The 21,982-nt window shown below is 40.5% G+C and overlaps 1 protein-coding gene and 1 long non-coding RNA gene across 2 annotated transcripts in view; one reads left to right on the forward strand and one right to left on the reverse strand.

The window, feature by feature from the left end:
* LOC119661124 overlaps positions 1-21,982 on the forward strand; it is a 120,310-nt gene that overhangs the window by 21,297 nt on the left and 77,031 nt on the right. The window lies entirely within an intron of this gene.
* The window catches only part of LOC119661121 (protein yellow-like), a 34,109-nt gene continuing 12,183 nt past the window's right edge, over positions 57-21,982 (reverse strand). Inside the window, exons 2-3 of the mRNA XM_038070319.1 lie at positions 14,625-15,128; positions 57-1,643 (exon numbers count right to left, since the gene is read on the reverse strand). Of these exons, the coding sequence (XP_037926247.1) occupies positions 595-1,643; positions 14,625-15,120 (1,545 nt within the window). The 5' untranslated portion in view covers positions 15,121-15,128 and the 3' untranslated portion in view covers positions 57-594. The remainder of the gene's footprint in view (positions 1,644-14,624; positions 15,129-21,982) is intronic.

Consider the following 21,982-nt stretch of genomic DNA (forward strand, 5'->3'; position numbering starts at 1 on the left):
ATAAATAGCATGCTCTTCTCCAATATTGATTAAATAAATAAAATTCTTTCTAGGAGTAGTTTCAAAATATAAATTTATTTCAGGAAGTAAGTTTACATTAAAAAGGAGCTATGTACATACTTTCAGTAGCAACAGGGTCAGATTAAAATAAAAACTACGTAACGAATCCTTAAATATCGAATATATAGTATATTTGGATGGTAGTACAGTACGTAGACGTTTATTTGGTAGCACTCTCACAATATTCAACAAGTTACATGGTAACATGCGCAATCTGCAATATAAATACATAACGAAGATGGGGGATAATTATTAAATTTGAATTAGAAGTAATTCTGTTTGTCAGCTATCTGATGCTGCAATGGAAATTAGCAATGGTAATGTTAAATGTACTCCAACTTCAACTCAAGGAGCTTGAAGGGCTGCATGTTCTGTTAAATAATTGACTGGTGTATGCTGCATAGCGGATATTTGTTGCTAATCTGTCTAAATAGTCCATCACAACACATACAAATCGAATATTTATAGCTAAAAAATATTAAGTCGATTTGGCTCTTAGAATTATTTAGGGTATACAGTTAAGGAAACTAAACACTAACGTAAGGCTAACGTGAAAACTAACATAAGGATCAAATGGAAGTAAACGAAAGCGTTTTTCTTAGCTGAATTATAATATGGGATTCGACCCTCCAAAAGATTGTAAATTGGTGTCGTTGAAGACAGCCCGTTGTCGAAGAAAGCAGCTCCCTCATGGGGATAACTGTTAGGGTCGGTCCCTATATTGCCGGCTCCAAAACTATTAGTATATACATAGCTCAAACTACCCGTTTTCGACCGAAGGATTCTAAAGTTGATTTCATTAGGATTCAGACGACCAGCAACGAAGTTATGCAATCGATTCACCACCACGAAAAGGTTTCCTAGTTCATCGAAGGACATGCCATCCACCCATTGAATGAAATCGTCGTCTCTGGCGACTATGCGCTGGTTGTTAACTGTGAAAGGCTGGAAGGAGTCCCATTGGGCGATCGCGTGTTCCTTCAGGAGCCCATAGTACAATATGCCTTGATTGTCCATGATCATGCCATCGGTTTGGGAGACTTTCAAACCGTAATCAGTTACAGATTCGAAAATTTCCCGTGGAGTTGATCTTCTTGTGAATTCTGGGTCGCGTAAAAATGATGCAGGTATAGAATACAGGTGATAACTTGATAGGGGACAGTAGTAAACATTTCGTTCAAAATTTTCATTGCTAAATTTCGGAGAGTTAAGCGTTAAAGTGTCCCCGGTGTTTGGGTTGTAGTACGGCCCCAAGGCAATTCCATCGATGTGAATTGAGAATTGTAAATTGGTTCCGTTGACAGTGAACTGAATTGCGTTCAATGCAGCTCGCATGGAATTATTCTCTCGTACTTTCCATGATCTGTTCAGCTTCCTGGAGAAGACAACGATTCCTGGGTCTGAGCCGCTGTTGTCAGTGATATAGGCGAACCCACCGAATGCATCATCCACAACGACTTTGTTCAAATAATTGGTACCACGTGCCACAACCTCCTCGGGAAACTCATGTCGATGGAGAATTGTTCCATTCCGCTTCAGGTCGAGCAGCAGCAGCTTAGGTGGGCATGTAAACACTGGACGCTCTGTAAAAGAAAATATAAATAAGAATTAACCACAAAATAAAACTTGAGTCAACAAAAGTACTTTGGAAAGTCATTAATTTATTATGGGTTGTGATAAATCTTTTGAAAGCCATGTTTTGCTCATTAAAATTCCCGTAGCGTAGTCAAGTAAACAATGTAAATGACATAATATATCAGATTGATATTCTCGAAGCGAATTAAAAGAACACAATAGTCGACCGATGCAAATATTCTCAAGGACATCGTATTAACAATTACGTTTAAATCATAACTTGATATATTCGAAATTTGCAAAGATCTAATAGAACGAAAATAGTCATTTTAATGTTGCTTCCGGGGTGTAAGCATTGGTAACCATTCGCCTTAATTTTCGCACACACAAAATCTGTGATCACTTTTGATATGATCATGTTTCGATCTTCAGAACACTCAGGCTGGTATTACTACTGGTTATTACTACCCTAACTTAAGTCAATTATTATCCCTTGAGCTGGTGGCTTTGAATAAAAGATAATGATCTGGCTCACGATAGCTCGTGGAAATCTTCAAAGTCGATTCAGTAACCCCGGGTTTAATTCATAGCCCCATTTCGGGTCTTATCTCCCCGCTGCAAGATTTCCACTTCCATAGCACTACGTAGGATGATAAACACGTTGGAATACCGGAAGCTCGCGCTTCGGTAATACAGGATTTGCGTTCATATTATGTGAGAAACTTCTACGCACATTTTTCCATCCGTATATAGCTACAAATCCAATATCAGTGTACACAGACAATCTAGTCTGTGTACACTGATCCAGCATGTTCCTTCATATTTTTCCAAACAGAAATACGTAGATAATATCATATACTAAGGTTAGTATACAAACAAATTGGCTATTACCGAATATTGTGCATACATATTTCCGATACAAAAGCATACATATGTACATATGTAGTACGTATATTGAATACCGCTGGTTTAATACATCTATCAGATTTAGACACTACCCGCAAACTTCATTAGCTCGTATACCTATATACACACATATGTCTGCTGGAGGAATATTTCTTTGCGACTCCCCATTCATATGAGCTAAGTTTGTTGTGGTATTGACGAATTGATATGTCGGATGACGTCATACACGTTGTAGAAAGCACGAAATTCACAAAAATGGCAAAGTTTCACCCTCTATAACTTCCTTAATGTTAGTTGAATTTACTTCAAAATTGACTTGCTTTATATTATCATGCAAATGCTAAATTCTGTACTCCTAGGATGAACTTAAGGGGGTTTCCGGGTAAATTTCTAAAATATGAAAATATACTTCTATTAACTTAACTGTGCAGATATTGGAACCGGAACCACTGGCTATATCTACCTTCTTACCAAATTTCTTGACAATTGGTTTACTCGTTTTCGAGTAAATCACATGTGACAGACAGACATTGAATCGATTTGTGAACACAAAACCTTAAAAAACTGGAGCAACGTCTCCTTAAATTAATAAGAAAGAAGATACTGGCACATGTTCTTTTGTGGCTTAATGTTGAAAGACCTCACGTACAACGTGAAAATAAACGAAAGGTGCTACATACCACAAGCGTATGAAACAAAACCTTATTAATATCGGTTCAATGTCCGTCTGTGCTTCTGTCTGTCTGTGTTTGGTGAGAAGATGTGGTCTGTGTGGCCCTTTACTTGCACTGAGTGGCGCCATTTTGTGTTGAGTTTGAAGAGGGGCTAGTATATTACTCGGTTTTTGAAATTTACCGGACAACCCCCCTTAAGTTCATCCCGGAAGTACGAAATTCGACATCAGCATAGGCGATAATATAGGGGCAAATTCTGAAAAGCAATCCGACTATTTTCAACAGGGTTATAGAAGGTCAAAGTTTCCCATTTCAGATAAATTTATGACACCGTAAGATGTGTATGACGTCATCTTCATATAAAGTGAACTTACATATATGATCAAAAGGGTCTACATGGACGTTTTAATTTCCCCTTTTTTGGCTTTTTTGGTTATTTGCATATCAGTGTCAATTACTCCATGTATTTGTATGCGCTGATAAAGCTTTCGGGTAGTAATTAATATAATAGACTTGTGTGTACCTGGTTGCCAGCGGTTTTTATTTTACGTACATAGCATACAGCCATTCTGACCGACAGCCAAGCCGCCATCAAAGCCTTGTACAGGGCAGTGCAGAGACGCGCTTAATTGTCTGGGCGGCACGCTCAAGGTCATTCTCCTCTGGGTTCCCGGGCATAGGAATATAGGGGGGAATGAGCGGGCTGACGGATTGGCCAGGCAAGGCTCTGCTCTTGGCAGTCCCTCGGCGAATACAGTCGGTGTTCTGCTGGCGGCTGTCGGGGGCCGAGTCTACTCGCACTACCTAGCAGTCGCGGACCTGAGATGGCGAAGCTATGCCAAGTCAAGGAGAATTTGGCCCGCTTATAACATAGCCCGATCACGAGAGCTGCAAATGCATTCAAAATTACGGTGGTCTGCACGGGGCACTGGCCCATAGGGGACCATGCCGCTAGGCTCGGCATACCCTACAACTCGCATTGCCGAAGCTGCGGAGAAGGAAGGGAAACCCTCATGCACTTTCTCTGCGATTGCCCAGCTCTGGCTAGAGTCATGCTGCGGACACTAGGTAAACCATTCTTTGGGGACCTTAGAGAGATTTCCAGCTGCAGGGTGGGAGAGCTGCTTTCCTTCGTGAATGCTACGGGCTGGCTCTGAAGATTGGAGCCGGCTAGACTCTGCCTCCCTGCTCCCATAATAATAGTCACGGTCTTAGGAGTTTGTGGAATCAAAACGGCGCACCAAAACGCTAATTGGGCTTCTCGGAGCGGCCACCTACCCTACATAACATATATAGGTATATGCTTTTGTGGGCGGAGTAAAGTGAAAATGCGGGAAGATGAGTTGGATCAATTGAGCTGGACACATACATATATATGTATGGATCGTCCTGCAGTAATAACGAATGTTTGTTTATTTAGGGTGAACACAGTATTTATGTCATTGATATGTATGTACATATATGTATCTTGGAGTTTGGCAAAATATGACGAAATATTTTGTATTCTTAGCTATGTACGGATGGAAAATCGTGCATAGAGAGTTTCTCACATAAGACCGACTTCATACCCAAAGCGCTCAGCTTCCAGTATCCCCACTTGTTTGTTTATCTGGTACTCTGAAGTCTGACAAGTGAGTGACTATGGAAATGAAAGCCTTAACGCCTACACGTTGAATGGTATTTAAGGTCTGGGTTCAGTGAAACTGCGCACCTAAATACGCTTTCAATCGAAATGTTATATATATAGCAGCGGAGGCGACTAACCTAAGGATGGGCTGAAGGTAACGTCCAAAGGTCTACACCACAGCGATGATGCATTTTAACGCAAAGTGTTTGCCACAATGCGAAAATGAATTCCTACATTTCCGATTGCCGCGAAAGCTTCGAGTAGTGACGCGGAGGTTTTTAACTGCCAATAGTGGCATATACAAAGATGGTTAATAGACGACAATGTAAATTTATTGCAGAGATCACTAGACTACACTGTTACCAGACTCTTCGAACTATACCACTGGATGCATGGATGGTAGCTTTTCGCATTTCCATATATAGTCCGGTCTTTAGACCGAGCGTTTGCAACGCTTTATGTAAATATGTATAATTACGAATCTCATCATCATCATCAACGACGCAACAACCTGTATCCGGTGTAGGCCTGCCTTAATAAGGAACTCCAGACATCCCGGTTTTGCACCGAGGTCTATCAATTCGACATCCTTAATAGCTGTCTAGCTGTCTTGGCCCACGCCATCATTCCATCTGAAGCAGGGTCTGCCTCGTCTTCTTTTTTCCACCATAGATATTGTCCTGACAGACTTTCCGGGCTGGATCGCCCACCGTGCTTGAGCCGGTTTTTTCCACAACCTGACGGCCATGGTATCGCTCATACATTTCGTCGTTATCTAGCCTACGGAATCGTTCATCCTCCTGCAGGGGACAAAACATTCTGCAACATACCACATGCGTGTGAAACTTTTTTTTTCTTTTCAATGTTTCTTGCTAAGAACCCAAGGCACCGAGCAATACATGAGGATTGGCAAGATCATTGTCTTGAACAGTAAGAGCTTTGACCCTACGGTGGTGAGACGTTTCGAGCGAAACAGTTTTTGTAAGCTGAAATAGGCTCTGTTGGCTGCCAAAAAACGTGCGAGAATTTCACCGTCGTAGCTTTTTATCGATTTCATTTTCGATCCCAGATGGGAAAAATTATCAACGGTCTCAAAGTTGTAATCTCCTATCTTTGTTCTTCCCGTTTGACTAGTGCGGTTTAATGTTGTTGGTTGGTTGGTTCTTCGTGCCGACGTTGCCACCATATATTTTGTCTTGCCTTCATTGATGTGCAGCCAAAGATCTCGCACCGCCTGGTCAATCTGAATGAAGCTAGACTGTACATCTCGGGTTGTTCTTCCCATAATGTCAATATCGTCAGCGCAGGCCAATAGTAGGGTGGGCTTGGAGAGGATGGTGCTTCTTGCATTAACATCTGCAACGTAAATCACTTTTCCAGGGCCAGGTTAGAGAGGACGCATGATAGGGCATCCCCTTGTCGTAGACCGTTGTTGATGTCGAATGGTCTTGAGAGTAACTCCGCTGTTTTAATCTGGCCTCGCACATTGGTCAGAGCCAGCCTAGTCAGTCTTATCAATTTCGTCGAGATATCGAATTGTTTCATGGAAGTGTATAGTTTTAAACTGGCTATACTATCATAGGCCGCTTTAAAGTCGATGAATTATGGCGCAACTGGAGTCCATATTCTAACAGTTTTCCCATCGCTTGCCACAGAGAGAAAATCTGATCTGTTGCTGATTTGCCTGGAGTGAAGCCTCTTTGGTATGGGACATTGATGTTCTGGGCATATGGGGCTATCCGGCCTAGCAAGATAGCGGAGAATATCTTATAAATGGCACCTCGCATATCACGTTGCTTCTATAATTGCTGCACTGCGTGATATCCCCCTTTTTATGTATGGAACAGATAATCGCTCCTTGCAAGTCGTTAGGCATTGACTTGCTGTCCCACACCGTGAGCATTAGTTGATGAGCCGCTTGGTGTAATTGGTCGCCTCGATATTTAACCAATCCGACTTTAATTCCATCGGCTCTTGGCGACTTATGATTTTTATGCCGATGAATTACACGGATTGTTTTTCCATGCTTGGTGATGGCAGTATTTGTTCGTCTTCAGTTGGCGGGACCTCCAATTCACCCATACTTTGGTTGTTCAGTAGTTCATCAATGTACTCAACCCATCGCTCCAATATGCCCATTCAGTTGGAAATCAGATCTCTCTCTTTATTTCGGCAGGATCAACATCGAAGTGTATAAGGCCTCATCCTGCTGACTTGTTGGTAAAACTTGCCCGCCTGGTGCGGTTGCTCGCTATACTTTTCGAGTTCACAGACCTGTTGGTTCTTTTTCCGTCTTTGAAGTCGCTTCTCCACTCGCCAGAGTTTATAATAGGTCTCCTCGCGTGCCCGTGTCTTATGAGAATGCAACATCACTCGGTATCCGGCATTCGTCCGTTCCATTGCCAGTTTACATTCATTTCCGAACCGGCTGTTCCGACTCTTTTTCCGGCTGGAACCAAGTATTTTTGTGGCCGTATTGATGATAACGTTCTTCGGGTGATTGTGAAGATCATTTGTTGATACTTCATCTCCAGGACCTCTGTTCCGATTCCCAATAGTTCGATATTTTGTAGGCTCTATATCTGTTCCATATCGTCCGTCAAGGGGTCGTAGTTCCGGATTTTTTTCTTGCGCTTATGCAATAATGTTCCGGTAGAATGGTAGGGCTGCATGGACTATGAAGTACGCTCGTTCTTCTTTGAGAAGCAGAACTCGATCGGGCCTGATCGCAATAGTATTATCGGTGACAATTGCGTGATTCCACAATAGAACGGTCCGATCCAATATTTCTTGCTCGATATACTTATAGAAGGGATGGTAGTCTACCCGTAAGTTATTCTTCAACGCAAGGTTTTGGTGGAGAATCTTGCAAACGGGATTATGACGACTGGTGTAATCGGTACTACTCTGCATCGTGCAAGCAAATGTTATGCCCTGGATGATCTCTTCTTCACAATTCCATAATCTACAAGTGAAGGATTGAGTGTGATTGAGGAGTGATGGAAGATGTACCGTTTGGAATTTTTTATTAGGAACGAAGCCTCTTGAATCGAAGTGAGGAATGCTTCTGTATCGTAAAATAGTAAATCATTAGCCAACCATTTATTAGAAGCTTCGATGTCAATGCTTAGGAACAACAAATTTTTGATATGATCTCCGTAAATGGGCTTTTCTTTCCACATGTCGATCTTATTCTGGACTGAAGTTACATTCGACAAAAGGTTCATTGCAATATGCCGAGGTATTTGTAGACAATATTTAACTGTATCCTTCACTGTCATTGTGTTTTCCCCAAACAATTTTTCTAATCCGAAATATCTCTAAACCCAAATGCATGCCATTCAGCAGGGAGCGAAGTTGATTTTCATCTTTGGCATACAGTTTGGTGTCGTCAATATACATTAAATGATTCAATGTACATTTTGATAGTATGTCACGTTTGACTTGGAACCCATTTTTGTTTCCATGCAAAAGAGGATAACGGATTCGAGGCCAAACAAAACCAAGTGGCCTTGGTAGATTCCATGCCTCTCCTGATGTTTGTAAGGATGCCGATAGCTTTATGCGACGAACGGGATTCGGGTTGGTTCTGTACAAGCGTAACATTTGTAGTAATAACGAATGTGATATGGAGTCAAAAGCTGATTTAAAATCGTTGGAGGCTGAGATATTTCGCTTTCAGTGAACAGTCTACTTTACAGCTACTATATCGATTATAAGCTGTTCTTTAAGCCCTTTACCCTTCATTTGTGCTTTTCAGTAATCAGTTTTTGAATACAGAGACGTTTCGTGATGTTTGCGCAGACAAATGGAGTGAAAACCTTGTAGATGATGGTAAGACAAGTAATTAGTCGACATCTGGAATTGTAACAAGCGCCCTATTCCTCGGGCATTAGATAAGTTATCTCCTTGCTAAAAAAAAAAGTGGAACTAAATTCGGATTGGCAATCATCTGATTAAAATGATTTCCCAGTACCCGGTGAGTGCCCTTGAACCGCTTTAGCTAGAAGTTGTGAGTCTTATTAACTCAACTTGCCTCTCTAAGAGGGCTGTTGCAGTATCAACTTCAGTCTTGTGAGACGTGGTCATTTCGATGAGATCTTGTATAACCAGATAAGGTATGACAGCCACCATGATTTTAAATTGCAGTGGCTAGATTTTGGAGAACTGTTTGCTCAAAAGTATGCTGCCTGATACCCGACCTTAGTGAGATTTTTATAAAATCCTCTTTGGGTTTTTCGTCAGCGCAGCATTCCAAACCTTGAAGTGCATTAGAGACTTCGTCTGAGACCGTAACGGGACACTACAGGATTACAGTACCCTGTAGGAGGCAATGTGGTCAGCATTGCATTTGCCCGAGATTATTACCCTGAATTGACTCAGGTAGTTATTCACAGCTGAGTCGACTGGTATCCGACATCTAGTCACAATAACAAATCTCTTTGCAACCAGTGAAATTTGAATCGCGACCTTCCGCTACGACAGCCCAGCGCTCTAACCACTTGAGCCATCCGAACACTTGCCGAAGTAAACTTTCATTTTAAGATCTTTGCGCCAGCGTCTAGGGGAATCTCAGCATATTCTGTGAATGGGATGTGAAATGCGATAGAAACCTCATTGTGAATTGTTGTATCCGCCATTACTAGGCTCTCCAGTTACTTAGCTTCTTCTGACTACTGGACGCATGAAGTGCCTTACAAGTGGAGTATTTGAGTTGTTCGTTTGATCTCCCCGGTAAATTGACGATTCCACAGCAAACTTAAGTGGAGCTTCTTAAAAAACTTGTTGTTTAGTTGGAAGGGCAACTCAATTATTTTTCAATATCATCAGATATCGATTGGCAACGTTCAGTTCCGGAACATAAGTTAGTTTCAGGAAACGGGTTACAAACGCATCATGGACTCGATGTCTTTCCGTGACAATAGACGCGGACGATAAATTCGTTGAGATGATTCGTTCAAACCATACAAACTCTGGATCTTCCGTCACTGGTGCTTGACGACATAGCCGTCAAAATAACTAAGGGCGATCTTCGTGTCTCTCAGGTTCCATTAAAAGTGTTTTTTTTCTTACACGTAACGGAGAAATTGTCAACCCTGCGACAGGGCCTGAATGTTACAGTGCCCCATGGTTACCACCAAAAGTAGGGAAGGTGCTTGGAGGGGAGCCGCTGAAATACAATGTAACGTCACTGCAATTCATCAATTTTAAGGAGGTTTACTCTCCCAGAAAGGAAAATAGGTTTAGGTATACGAACACAAAGGTTTGTCGGTGGCTACTTTACAAGATTAATTTGTGATATTCGCAGCTGATTTGATATCATTATCCCCAAATCGTGTCATCCATCTGGCTACATGTAGGTCTGCGTTTGCAACTCAGGTGAAGATTAACCTGATATACCATTTTGGTAACACCTATAATATATACACCATATAATACTAATCAGTCCTGAAGCAAAGTCTGGACCCATTTATTATTTACATCTTCTCTTCTCTTTAGCCATTGTTATCGAGAGCTCGTATATTTGTGTCGGATTTTTTTCAATAAATATCAGTGAAAAGTTAGAACGCTGAAGCTACTTTATAACCCACAGGAACCTTTTGAAAAACAGAAAGATCTTCACCTAGTTCTGAGAAAGCTACGCTTATCTTACGAAATTTGACAAGAATATATGTAATAAAGCAACCAGGCCGTAGAGAGGAAGTCTGGACCCGGATTGAAAATTATTATCTGTATTATCTCTTTAATGATTTCATTGTCTCCCTTTTTCGGATCTCTGAGAAAATTCTGGGGTTGAGAGAAATTGCTCCTTCTCGTTTTCTCTCCTTAAGGTTTATAAATATAGTGTCGCTGCATATTTTGTAATGAGTATAATTCAGGAGCCATTTGAAATTTAAGTTTGCCCATATCATCACTCCCACCTCTTAAAATAGATGATGTAACTGCCAATGGTAGTAAATGAAGTTGAAGTTAATTTTCCACAGTGCCTCATATTTATAAGAATTGTTTTCTTTTTCTGCTCCGCAAATTTTTCTTCCAATAAGTATAGTATAACTCGACATCCTCACGGTATTTTTCAACAGCGATACTTTGCTGTTATTCATTAACGTCCCTGGATCTCCCAGTAAACATTTTGGGTGCTGTCTTTAACACGAGCTTAAGGACCTTATTAGGTTTAACTTCCGGTCCTTACGCTTTACCACTCCATATCCACGATTCGCAACCCTCTAGAGACTCACCACAATCCTACGAGTATTTTCGTCTTTGATAAGAGTCCCTTTAAACATATCCCTTACCTCGTTACTCCATTAACTTCAGATTTCTTTGTAGTAGGCCTGTTTTTTTCTTTTTAGTCGGAAATTGATAAGACTGACTATGCTGACCCTGACCAATGTGCGAGGCCAGATAAAAACAGCAAAGTCAGTCTCGAGGCCATTCAACATAAACAACGATCTAAGACAAGTGGATGCCCTATCATGCGTCCTCTTTAACCTGGCCCTGGAAGAAATGATCCACGATGCAGATGTTAATGCAAAAGGCACCATTCTCTTCAAGCCCACCCAACTATTGGCCTGCGCTGACAATATTGACATTATGGAAGAACAACCCGAGATGTACAGTCTACTTTCATCCAGATCGACCAAGCGGCGCGAGATCTTTGAAGGTATGTAAAATATGTGGTGGAAACGTCAGTACCAAAAACCAATCAACCAACAACATCAAACCGTACTGGTCAAACGGGATGAACGAAGATAGGAGATTGCAACTTTGAGACCGTTGATAATTTCTCTTATTCAGGGTCGAAAATCAAGTCGATAACGTCTATGACGATGCAATCCGCGCACGGTTGTTGGTAGCCAACAGAGCCTATTTCAGCTTACAAAAACTCTTCTGTTCGAAACGTCTCACCATGGGGTCAAAGCACTTACTTTATAAGACAATAATCTTGCCAGTCTTCATGTATTGCTCGGAGATTTGGGTTCTCAGCAAGATAAATTATGAACTCTTGGCCGCGTTCGAAATAAGAATCCTCTGAAGAATTTTTGGTCCCCTACATTAGGATGAACGATCCCGTAGCCTACATAACCACGAAATCTATCTCCAACACCGTCTGGTTGTGGATCAAATCCAGCTCAGCGGGTTAGGGTGGGCGGCATCTAATCGGGATGGATGAGGATGATCCAGCTGGGAAAGTCTATAAGAGCAATATCTATGGTAGAAAAAGAAGACGAGTAGACCCTACCTGAGATGGAGCGGTTGCGTAGGTCAGAAACCAGAGCCCGTTCCGGATGTATTACGCCATAATGAGACAGAAAGAAATGAAAGGAGGTCGGTCCTGTTTTTTGCAACCTAAAGTACTTTTGGGTACCCTCGAAAGAATGACCGCAACTTCACCCATTCAGGTCTCATATATTAGGCCTCTTTCCTGCGACGTTCGCAGGGTTTTGCGAACCTGAGAATGTCTCATAATGGTAAAGAGTTTGCAAATTCGTCTTTGCAGGAACTCTTTCCAGGGTACCTTCGCCTGAGCTTTGAGGAGGGGGCGAAGCTGCTGAAGTACTCTGCCTCCGAGTTTTTCATCTAAGTCAAGCAGAAACTGTGGTACCTCCATACCAATTGGCTTGATATGGTGGTACTATTTAATGCTTATAGGTAGATGGATAGTACTATCTCGCTAGTATGTAATGGCCTATATTACTGATAATAATAATAATCGTTGGCGCAACAATCCATATTGGATCAGGGCCTTGAGGTGTGTTAGAGCACTTCATTCAATGCTGTAACGGTACACTACAGAACATTGAAGGAGGCAATGTGGTCAGCACTGCGCTCGCTCGACATTATTACCCTGATTTAACTCAGGTACTAATTCACAGCTGAGTCGACTGGTATCCGACGTCAAATTACGATACAAATCCCACTGCCACCAGTGAGATTTGAACCATTGGTTTGAAGTTGAAATGCACTCCTAAGTAGCTGACTACTTGTACTAACTGGATTTTCATGCCCGATTAACTTTCTTAATGAACAAAAGAAGTGCAGCATTTCTATCACTTATCGTCACTCCTTTATAGAAGCACCAATTATGGTACACTCGCAAAGTTTTGTTCCTCATAATATGCTCGCGAACGTGTCAACGATTATTACGCCTAGATAATTCGCAAATGTGCACACACCATACACACCACAACATGAATTTGCCCATTTAGTCTGTCCAAATGATACAATTTAAAATGGCAAAATTCAGTCTCTAAATTGAGGACTGCATATGCAGTCTGCACAGAGATGAAATTTCGGTTGCTGCATTGCAAATTCATCTAAAACACATGGTTTATCGTTTTCCCATGGTTTTCTGCGTACATCCTCTCTGGTCAACTGAGTTGTAGTGTCGGACATTACATCACATAGGTCGTTGCCTGGCGGTCTTTTGAGACACTTACGCTGGTATACTAAAATCATCCCACGGCTGATTATTGCATTGGTCCTTTAGCAATGTTACAACTTTTTTTGTAAAATGATGGATTAAGTGTGCATTAGATGTTTGTTTCGGAGCCTTCATCTGCTTCAGCTACGCCGTTAATCAGGAAAATTCCCGACTTATTAGTTATTTCTTCTGTTCTACTGTTGGTGTTGAATTTCTCTGGATCCCAAGTTTTTTTCAGAACCTTGATTCCACTCCCTTTCTCTTCTGGAAATCAACCAAAGCACTTAGGCAGTCCAATAGCCCTCATTGAGAGATTAGTAATACTGGTTGAACCAATCATTCCTGCTGCTAGCAAAGTTTGACGGTAGCATCCGTCTTTTGATGGTGGAGTCATTGCTAGGAGGAATATCTTTCCAAGCTGTTGGCACCGTCCGTTATCCTAAACTGATGGATTGGTGTCGTCGACAAAACCCAACCATTAGCACTGATAGCTTTTGCTGTAAATGAAGAATTAGTCGTGCAGTCATTTGGATTCACGAGTTGGGATCGATAGAAGACTGCTGATGCTTCGATTTGAACTTAGTCACAGGTGTCCTTATGCTTTGTCTTCAATCTCAGTAAAATCCAATAGTTGTGATTTGAACTGAGAAAATTTGCGCAAAAGCGTTTCTTCCGAATGCAATTTGCCCGAAGGCGTTGTTTTACACGGAAGCAATGCCTTTCTGCCGAGGGCCAATGCTTATCGATGGGTAAGGCTTTGATCAGAGGCCAGGCCATTATTAACGGTCAGGTCATAATTGGAGAATCTGAGTTGAGACTCGGGATCTTTATCAACGAGGTCACGATTACTCTGCCCCTCACGGTTGGTTCGTCAAGAATAAAGTTGGATTTGTGTTTCTTGTTGATGATCTTATTTTTCTCAAAGTTTAGGTTTTCGTGATTGCCTGATATGATTGTGATGTTTCTTTTTAATGTGAATTTTTTACCAAGTAAATCTGTTTTGTTTGTGCTGTGAACATTACTTTTTTCAATTATGATCGGTATCAATTCTCTGTCAATTGAGATACTTACGACCCCTGCTTAATCCCAAGCTTTCAATCACCTACTAAAGGAATATCGCACACCTTCTTAAAGGGTCGAGCCATCAGAACTGGAACAAATTCCAATTGTTTCCCATCTCCCCTTTTTCACGAAACTGAATCACTTATAGCACAAAGTTCCCGTTCATACAAAGAAAACCTCCGAGATAAATATGCCGATATATGTACATATAAAAATCTTCCAACTATTATCATTCATTTCTTGGAAATATTAAACTCATACACAATACACAATACATAAGAAAGTTCTCTCTTACCTGGTCTTAAGGTATCCAATCTTCCAGAGTCTACCACCCACATAATCCCGTCAGCGTCAATAGCGATTCCCTGCACGAATTGCAAAGCTGAACAGTTAGTGCGTTGATTCATCTCCCAATTGGGGAACGGTTCCACCCGCGGATTTGTTGGTCCATTGTTATCCGGTGAAATAATCCAACCCAAAGTTGCGGGTACTCCGGGTAACATCCGTGGCATTGTCACATAGAGTCGATTAGCGAATGCTTTCACGTCTGATATCAAGACATTTGTCGGAATATAATCGCCAACCTGAAGCGCCCTGGATCGATGAATTTCCGAAGGATATGCATAGTCGATAACATTCCATTCGTAAGCAACACGGAATTGCCGGTCACTCGGTGAAACACTCTCTGGTCGCGGGAATAGTGGATTCGCTTGACCTGACGCTATGGCGGCCAAGTAGTTCAATACCAATATTGCTATTGCGCCTCGAATGTGGCCTCTACTCGTTCCCATCTTTCAATCTGAAATGGAATAAACATAGTTCACGTTAATTGATTTGAGTTCCAGTGAATTCGTGGTCTCTAAAGTCAAGGCGGGGTGGTGATAATTAGCACTTGCAAATTGACATAGGCACGTTAAGTGAATTAAAATGAGATGTCACGATCGAGAGCGATTGTGCAGTTCAATTAATGCCAGAGCTACATGCTGAAATTATATCATAAGTTGCTTTTCTAATTATCGTTTCTTAAACACATCGCACAGCACTCTGCACTTATTTAATCAATCATTTGGAATAAACTTTTGTTGGTATTTATTATTAAATCACTGTCAAGCTTGCCAATCAATCAAACAGTAACTTTTATCCATTAACTTTAATTTGCTTCACTCCTTGCAACAAAAATTAAAGTTAACTGGTTAGAAGAGCGAAGCCTCTTAAGTTACCTATGTTAATCCTGGCCCTGAAAGTAGAAAAAGAACTAACCATTAAAGCTACGTGTGTATAAAAGGACTAGAAAGCGCCTCGAATGTACCTCTATCACTGAATGACATTTGTAGATATTTATGGGCGATGTAACGAACACCACTACGCCTAAGTGCCCAAATTATCTAATTATTTATTTATGGAGCAAATGATGTTATCGAGTCAAAATATCCAAATCAATATTGTCCTCAGTGGGAAGTGAAAATATAGCGAGTGGAATAATTGAAAAAAAAAGCCCGAATTTCACAATTATCCATGCTGTATGTTGGAGACGTATATACAAAAGCTAATATTGCAGCCGAAAAGAAGAAAGAGGAATAAACTGGCAAATTGAACAAAGGAAGATGATAGATAGAAGAAATAAAGAAAAGAGTAACGGAGTGAATTCAAGAAAGACAAGGCAATAGGGGCGCTTTGCATATATGTGCAGAAAATAAAATTCAAAGAGATTATTTTGAGCCCCTCCCACGATCCTCTTCAAAGACTTTTGCCAATGTTCAATCGACATATATAGGTGCCGATTTAGCATTTATACCAGTGAACATGGGAAGGTGTGTTTAGCTAACACATGGGTCATTAAGTCCCGACGCTAACAAATAGAAACGCTTTTTTTTGCAAAATTCCCTAGCGATACAATCATTCCTTTTTTATAAAATATTGCGTCTTTAACCTGAAAATTGGCCTCAGTTGCGGCTATAACTTCACCATCGAAGACGAATCTCTTTCCCTGGAGCTCCCTTTTTAGATCTGCGAACAAGTAGAAGTCAGATGGGGCCACACCTGTTGAATGTGGGCATGGGGGAGCAAATTTGAATCACAAATCGTACAATTTCTGCATCGTTTTCATCGACTTGTGAATCGGCGCATTCTCCTGGTGAAGCAGCGGTTTCTTCTTTGTCATGTGAGTCCTTCTCTGCTTAATTGCGTCAACCAATCGGTCCAATAATTCAATATAGTAGTCGCTGTTGATCGTCTGGCCCTTCCGAAGAAAATCTAAAAGCAAAATTCCGCAGATGTTCCAAAACACAGAGGCCACGACATTGTTTGCTAGTTGTTGTGTCTTCGAACAGTTTTGGCCAGCTTTCGCCCTTTCGTCTGTATTCGGCTGACGCTCTTTTTGACTCGGGAATATAATAATGAATACATCCATTGCTATGTACCGACTCAATAAATCCATTCTATCCGCGTAAACAGCAATAAACAGTGCTCTGAATCATCAATTCGCTGTTCTGCTTGCTCCACTGTGAGCAAACGTCGCACCCACTTGGAACAACATTTTTTCATATCCAAATTGCCATACCCAATTTTGGATGCAGTGCCCTTTGATATCTTCAGGATCTTACCTCCTTACCTCCTCCAACCTCGCTCTACTATCGAACATGACGATTTTTAGGATATTTTGGGTGTTTTCGGAAGCAGCCACCTCAATTGGGGATACCTGCCGTTTTTCTTCTCTATATATTAAACAAGGCGGGAAAAAGCACCAAAATTTACAAAAAAAAAATTTAATAAACCACCAACAATTTGAATTTTTGATTTTTTTTAATAATCCAAGTTTGCGAACCATGGTATACACCACACGTTAAAATGTCGTTAATTTTTTTCATTCAGATTAGCAAGGTATCCTTGAGAAAGTCTCCCGAAAAATATTTTTTTTGAATATGGGTGGATGAGTTGCCGCATACTTCAATAATGAGTGACGATATCAGTGTGCAAAATTGTTAAAACAGATGTTAATAAATATAAGGTGAAAAATTCAAATTTGAATCTTTATTTAGTTTTTAAAAAAAAATTCAGAAGAAAACCGAAAACAGCTTTCACACGGGATAACCCCTTAAACCTGCAACTTCCTGCATTAAGTTCCTAGCCTGATACCAGGTAAACTGCGGTAAAATTTCATAGAGAGGTCATTCACTACATGGTTGGGGTTTTATAGTTTCCACATATCCATAAATACTTTCTGTAACTAATATGATTTGTTAGGGTTTGGACCAAGTTGTAGTACCTTTCGTTATGCCGAAGATGAATCCATTCCTCAATGCAGCGAATCAGTGTGAGTTTAGAGATGCTCGTCACTTTTTAAGGTTTCGTATGAAAAAACACTATTAAAATAGATTCAATGTCTGTTTGTCACAAACGATTTAGTCGGAAACGGCTGAACCTGTTGTCACGAAATTTTGTGAGGACGTCTGACCTATGAATCCCTTTACATATAATAAGTGTCGCCATTTTCTGTTGAGTTAAAGGGGGATTACGTCCCCATACATTTTAAAGGGGGGAGTAATTTTTTTCTACAGAAGGCGGTCATGTCCGGTATCAAATAAAATGGCTCAATTTGTACTTTGCGAAACTAGTCCTATTTGTGGCATTGGGTGAGGGGTAGTGGGGACTCAAATGTGGGCCTCGAAAAGGGAAATAGGTCTCGTTCTCAGAGCCTAACCAACGGAAAATCTATTAGAAATCTTGCCTCAAAATACATCCCACTCTGATATTTGCAAAAAAAAGTTAATAATTATTGTTTAGGATAAGTGAGGGATCCTAAGTCCACAACCACTTGCTGTTGGACCGGACCAAATGGAGAGCAACTTACTCTCACGTCTTTTTGGTGCACGGATCCCTCGTTTCGGTCACGCTGCTCCCAGGGCAGAAGTGAGGCAGCGTCTGACGAGTTGCCTCTGCCCTGGACGAAACCGTTTGTCCTATAAGAAAATAATTGTTTTTTGCTACTACTACAAGGAGTACAAAATCAGTACAAAAGCTACTAGAGGGCATACTTCTGGGAAGCATGGGAATATCTTATTTTTCCTTTTTTAGTTCTTTTATCTTTCGCGTATAAGTATCAATTAACCGAGACAGACATATGTACGTATGTATGTATATGCTAATGAAGTTTGCAGTTACTTTCAAATTCAGATTCAGTAAACACACATATATATTTATGGATGTTTTTTCGTGCGGAGTATTCATGCTTACATGTATATGTACAATATTTGATAATGGACAATGGTTGTTTGTTTAGGGTGAGCATAAAGCGGCGTGCTCATATTTGCCGAACTTTAAGGGGGTCATCCCGTGTGAAGGCCATTTTTTTGCCTTTTTTTGAAAAATTATTTTGAAGGACTGGATAAAGATAGAAACGTGATTTCTCACCATATGTTTATTGATATCTCTAGTATATGTGATAAACTTTTCAGCTTAATATCGTAGCTAGTTTTCGGAATACGTGTCAATTTATGCACCCATCTCCATAAAATGTGTTCTGCTGCCACGCTGGAGGGCGCTACGTTTATTTAAGGAAAAAAAACTAAACGGCATTTTAATGTGGACAATATTCCACGGTCTGCAAACTAGGATAATTAGAAAATATTAAAAGGTAAATTTTTGGTGTGCTTTTAAACGTAATTTTTTGTATTTTGGTGTTTTTTCCCGGCTTTTTTTATGAATAAACAAAAAACGACCCGTCCGATTGCAATTATCCTAGTTTGCGGCCCGTAGAAATATGTATTAAAGAAGCCGTGAAAATTTCAAAGAATTTGGTTGGATAGATTTTGAGCTATGGTGGCAGTCGATTTTCAAGATGCAAGATGCAAAACGCATTTGAAAATTTAAATGTGATTATCAACAGTAAAATTTTAACTCACTATTAATTTGCGATACCTGGTCCATAGAGAGCACCCTCCGTTTCTTCAAAAAAGTCTTATTAGGCCGATTGTTGCTCTCTGGTTTCAATTCTGGCTCTTTTAGCGAGGTCAGTCGATCGTCGTTCGGACCGCCAAATTCGCGCTTCATTACAGCGGTCGACATAAACCTGACATATGTGACCAACTTGACATCCCATTGTCACTAAGATTTTGAGAATGAAGCCTTCATTGAAAATAATTACAGCCAGAAAAATGGCTATTTCTACGACCTTGGCCCCAGAATGAAGGTGTTTAGGAGCGAAAGTCCAGATCAATGCATTTAACGACTCATTGTTATTCCGGGTCTCTGCTCCTAAACATCTGTTCAAGAGATCATCTCGTGACAAATCTTCGTAGATTGGTTTAATGACTGTTTGAACTTCTTCAGTCAAACGTGCCTTCTCGTGGTGGAAACTATCCAGTTCTCCTTTAGCTTCCGCTTTGCGTCATTTGCACCAACTGTCCTCGCCTGCTGGACAATTTTGATGCTGAGGACTTTCGTCTGTAGGACATTTATTTTATATTTAGTTGCCCAAATTTCTTGCTTCATTCCTTCTATCGAATTTGCGTGTCGACGAATAGCAAGCCCAAAAAATGTAGTGAGGTCGTTAATAACCTTATCAGTAAGTTTTCCAGCCCCTTTTCCACCAATGCCTTTGTGATTCTTCTTTGCAGTTCTAAGCCGCGTTCCCATTCTTTTCTCGACATGTCCTAAAGATTCCTTTTTTACTACTACGTATATTTTATTATTTGCAGAAATTCGCAGAAATACCGAAGAAAACTCCAGCAAAATCCAATAAACAATATACAAAACTTGTCGCAATTGGAACATCCATGTTCATGCTTGCTAAAAGTTTCTTTGCTGATGTTGATGCGAAGTCCTTTTTCTTCTTTGATAAGTATCGATTTTGGATTATCCTTTTTATTCCAAACAGCAAATAAGTTTAGACAATTGATTGGTTTTTCATCTTTTTATATTTATACCTGTGTTCGAATTTATAAGGCTCAGGTAAAAAACTAACAGGTAAAAAAGCCGCGGCTGCAAACTCCTTACCTGTTTAACCCTGTAATTTCTGAACGACCCGGAATATCGGAAAATCCCTTTGCCCACATATTCTCTACTATATATAGATACAATTCATGTAAAAAAAAATCGATTTCTCCAACCCGACACACAGGATGACCCCCTTAACAAAAAGTTTCAAGCGCAAGCGTGTGACCACAGTGTTTGCCGGGGTTGCTAATACTGGCTGGCGATGTGGCGCGTTCACACCCTTGCCAAGCCTCAGCAAACAATTGTAAGGCAAAAGAGAGTTTGGCAAAAATCAAAGGGTATATACGTGTGTGTGTGTGTGTGTGCGACCTGAAAGAGCGGTGTGAAATGCCGTTTATGAACGAACCTAGCAGGAATAGAATGCAACAAGAATACTTTTACTGTGCGTGGTTAAAAACAATACTTTGCTTACTTGCTTTAAGAATGAAACTGTAAAATATAATACTTTCCCTTACCGAATGAAGTTTGTATTTATAACACTGCACTGCTGTACATAAAATTTTTATCGTTTCACTGCCCTTCAGTAAGTGACTTAGATCAATCAACAATTCTCCAAAAAGCTCATGTGGGAAAACATAAACAAAAGAATAAAAATATATATGTCCATGTATTTGCACCAAGCTTCCTTTAGAGGAGTTTTGAAGCACTATTCGCTCACAGATTTCATTAAGATCAATTGTCATTAATCCTAAATGAAATATATGAAGGGATGTTTTCAATTTTTAGAATGGAAAAACATTTACAAAAAGTCTATCGGATAAGATGACACAAAACCTTTATAACTAAATTGGCCAACTTCGACTTAAAAAAAGTCAAGCGACGACGGCTTTACGGTTTCTTAGCAGGGCAGAGGCAAAAGTTTGGGTGCAAGCCCTAAGCGAGGGGTCCGTGGACCAGAAAAGAGGGAGTAAGTTGCTCCCCAATTGGTCCGGTCCTGCATCAAGTTGATGCGGACTTAGGACCCCCTTCATTCTCAAAACGAACAACTTCGACTTGTTTATGGATTGGATGGATGGAAATGGTCTTGGCGCTTTTGAGCTTTATGTACCTTTTTCGCATATTACGCTACTATACCTATAGAAAATATTTAAAGCGCTGTATACCTATCACCGCATTAACCTTCCTACCATTACTTTTACATGCTATTGTTGCCTGGCCAGTTTATATTGCGTATAAAAGCATATAGGAACGACTCCAATTACTATGTAGTCATCTCAGGCTCTATCAACCTTACAATATGTTGAAGCAATGATAGTCTCATCTCATGCAAGTCATCAAAAAATAATAATAATTACAGCCTTTTCCTACACAATAAGTACGAAATGTCCAATGTATGCTACCCAACATAAAGTCACAGTCAGTGGTTTTTGAAATTCTGCTCCTTCTTCAACCTTTGACCGCTTCGGAAACGGGGTCAGTTCGTCGTGATCGATTATGCCATTTGGTTCGTCAGCCTGATATGGATACTATCACGATGCTTTGAAATTCCCATCCAGCATATCAAGCCACCGTTGTTTCGGCCTGCTTTTTGATCATTTTCCATCGACTTCGATGTTCAGAAAATCTCGCAAATTACATGACCAGACTATGAAAGACGCCTCCTTCGCAATTTTTTCACAATCGGTGCAACTCCATTTCGATCAGGGAAATCCTCATTTC

This window comes from Hermetia illucens, chromosome 1 (assembly GCF_905115235.1).
Source record: "Hermetia illucens chromosome 1, iHerIll2.2.curated.20191125, whole genome shotgun sequence".
Lineage (NCBI taxonomy): Eukaryota > Metazoa > Arthropoda > Insecta > Diptera > Stratiomyidae > Hermetia > Hermetia illucens.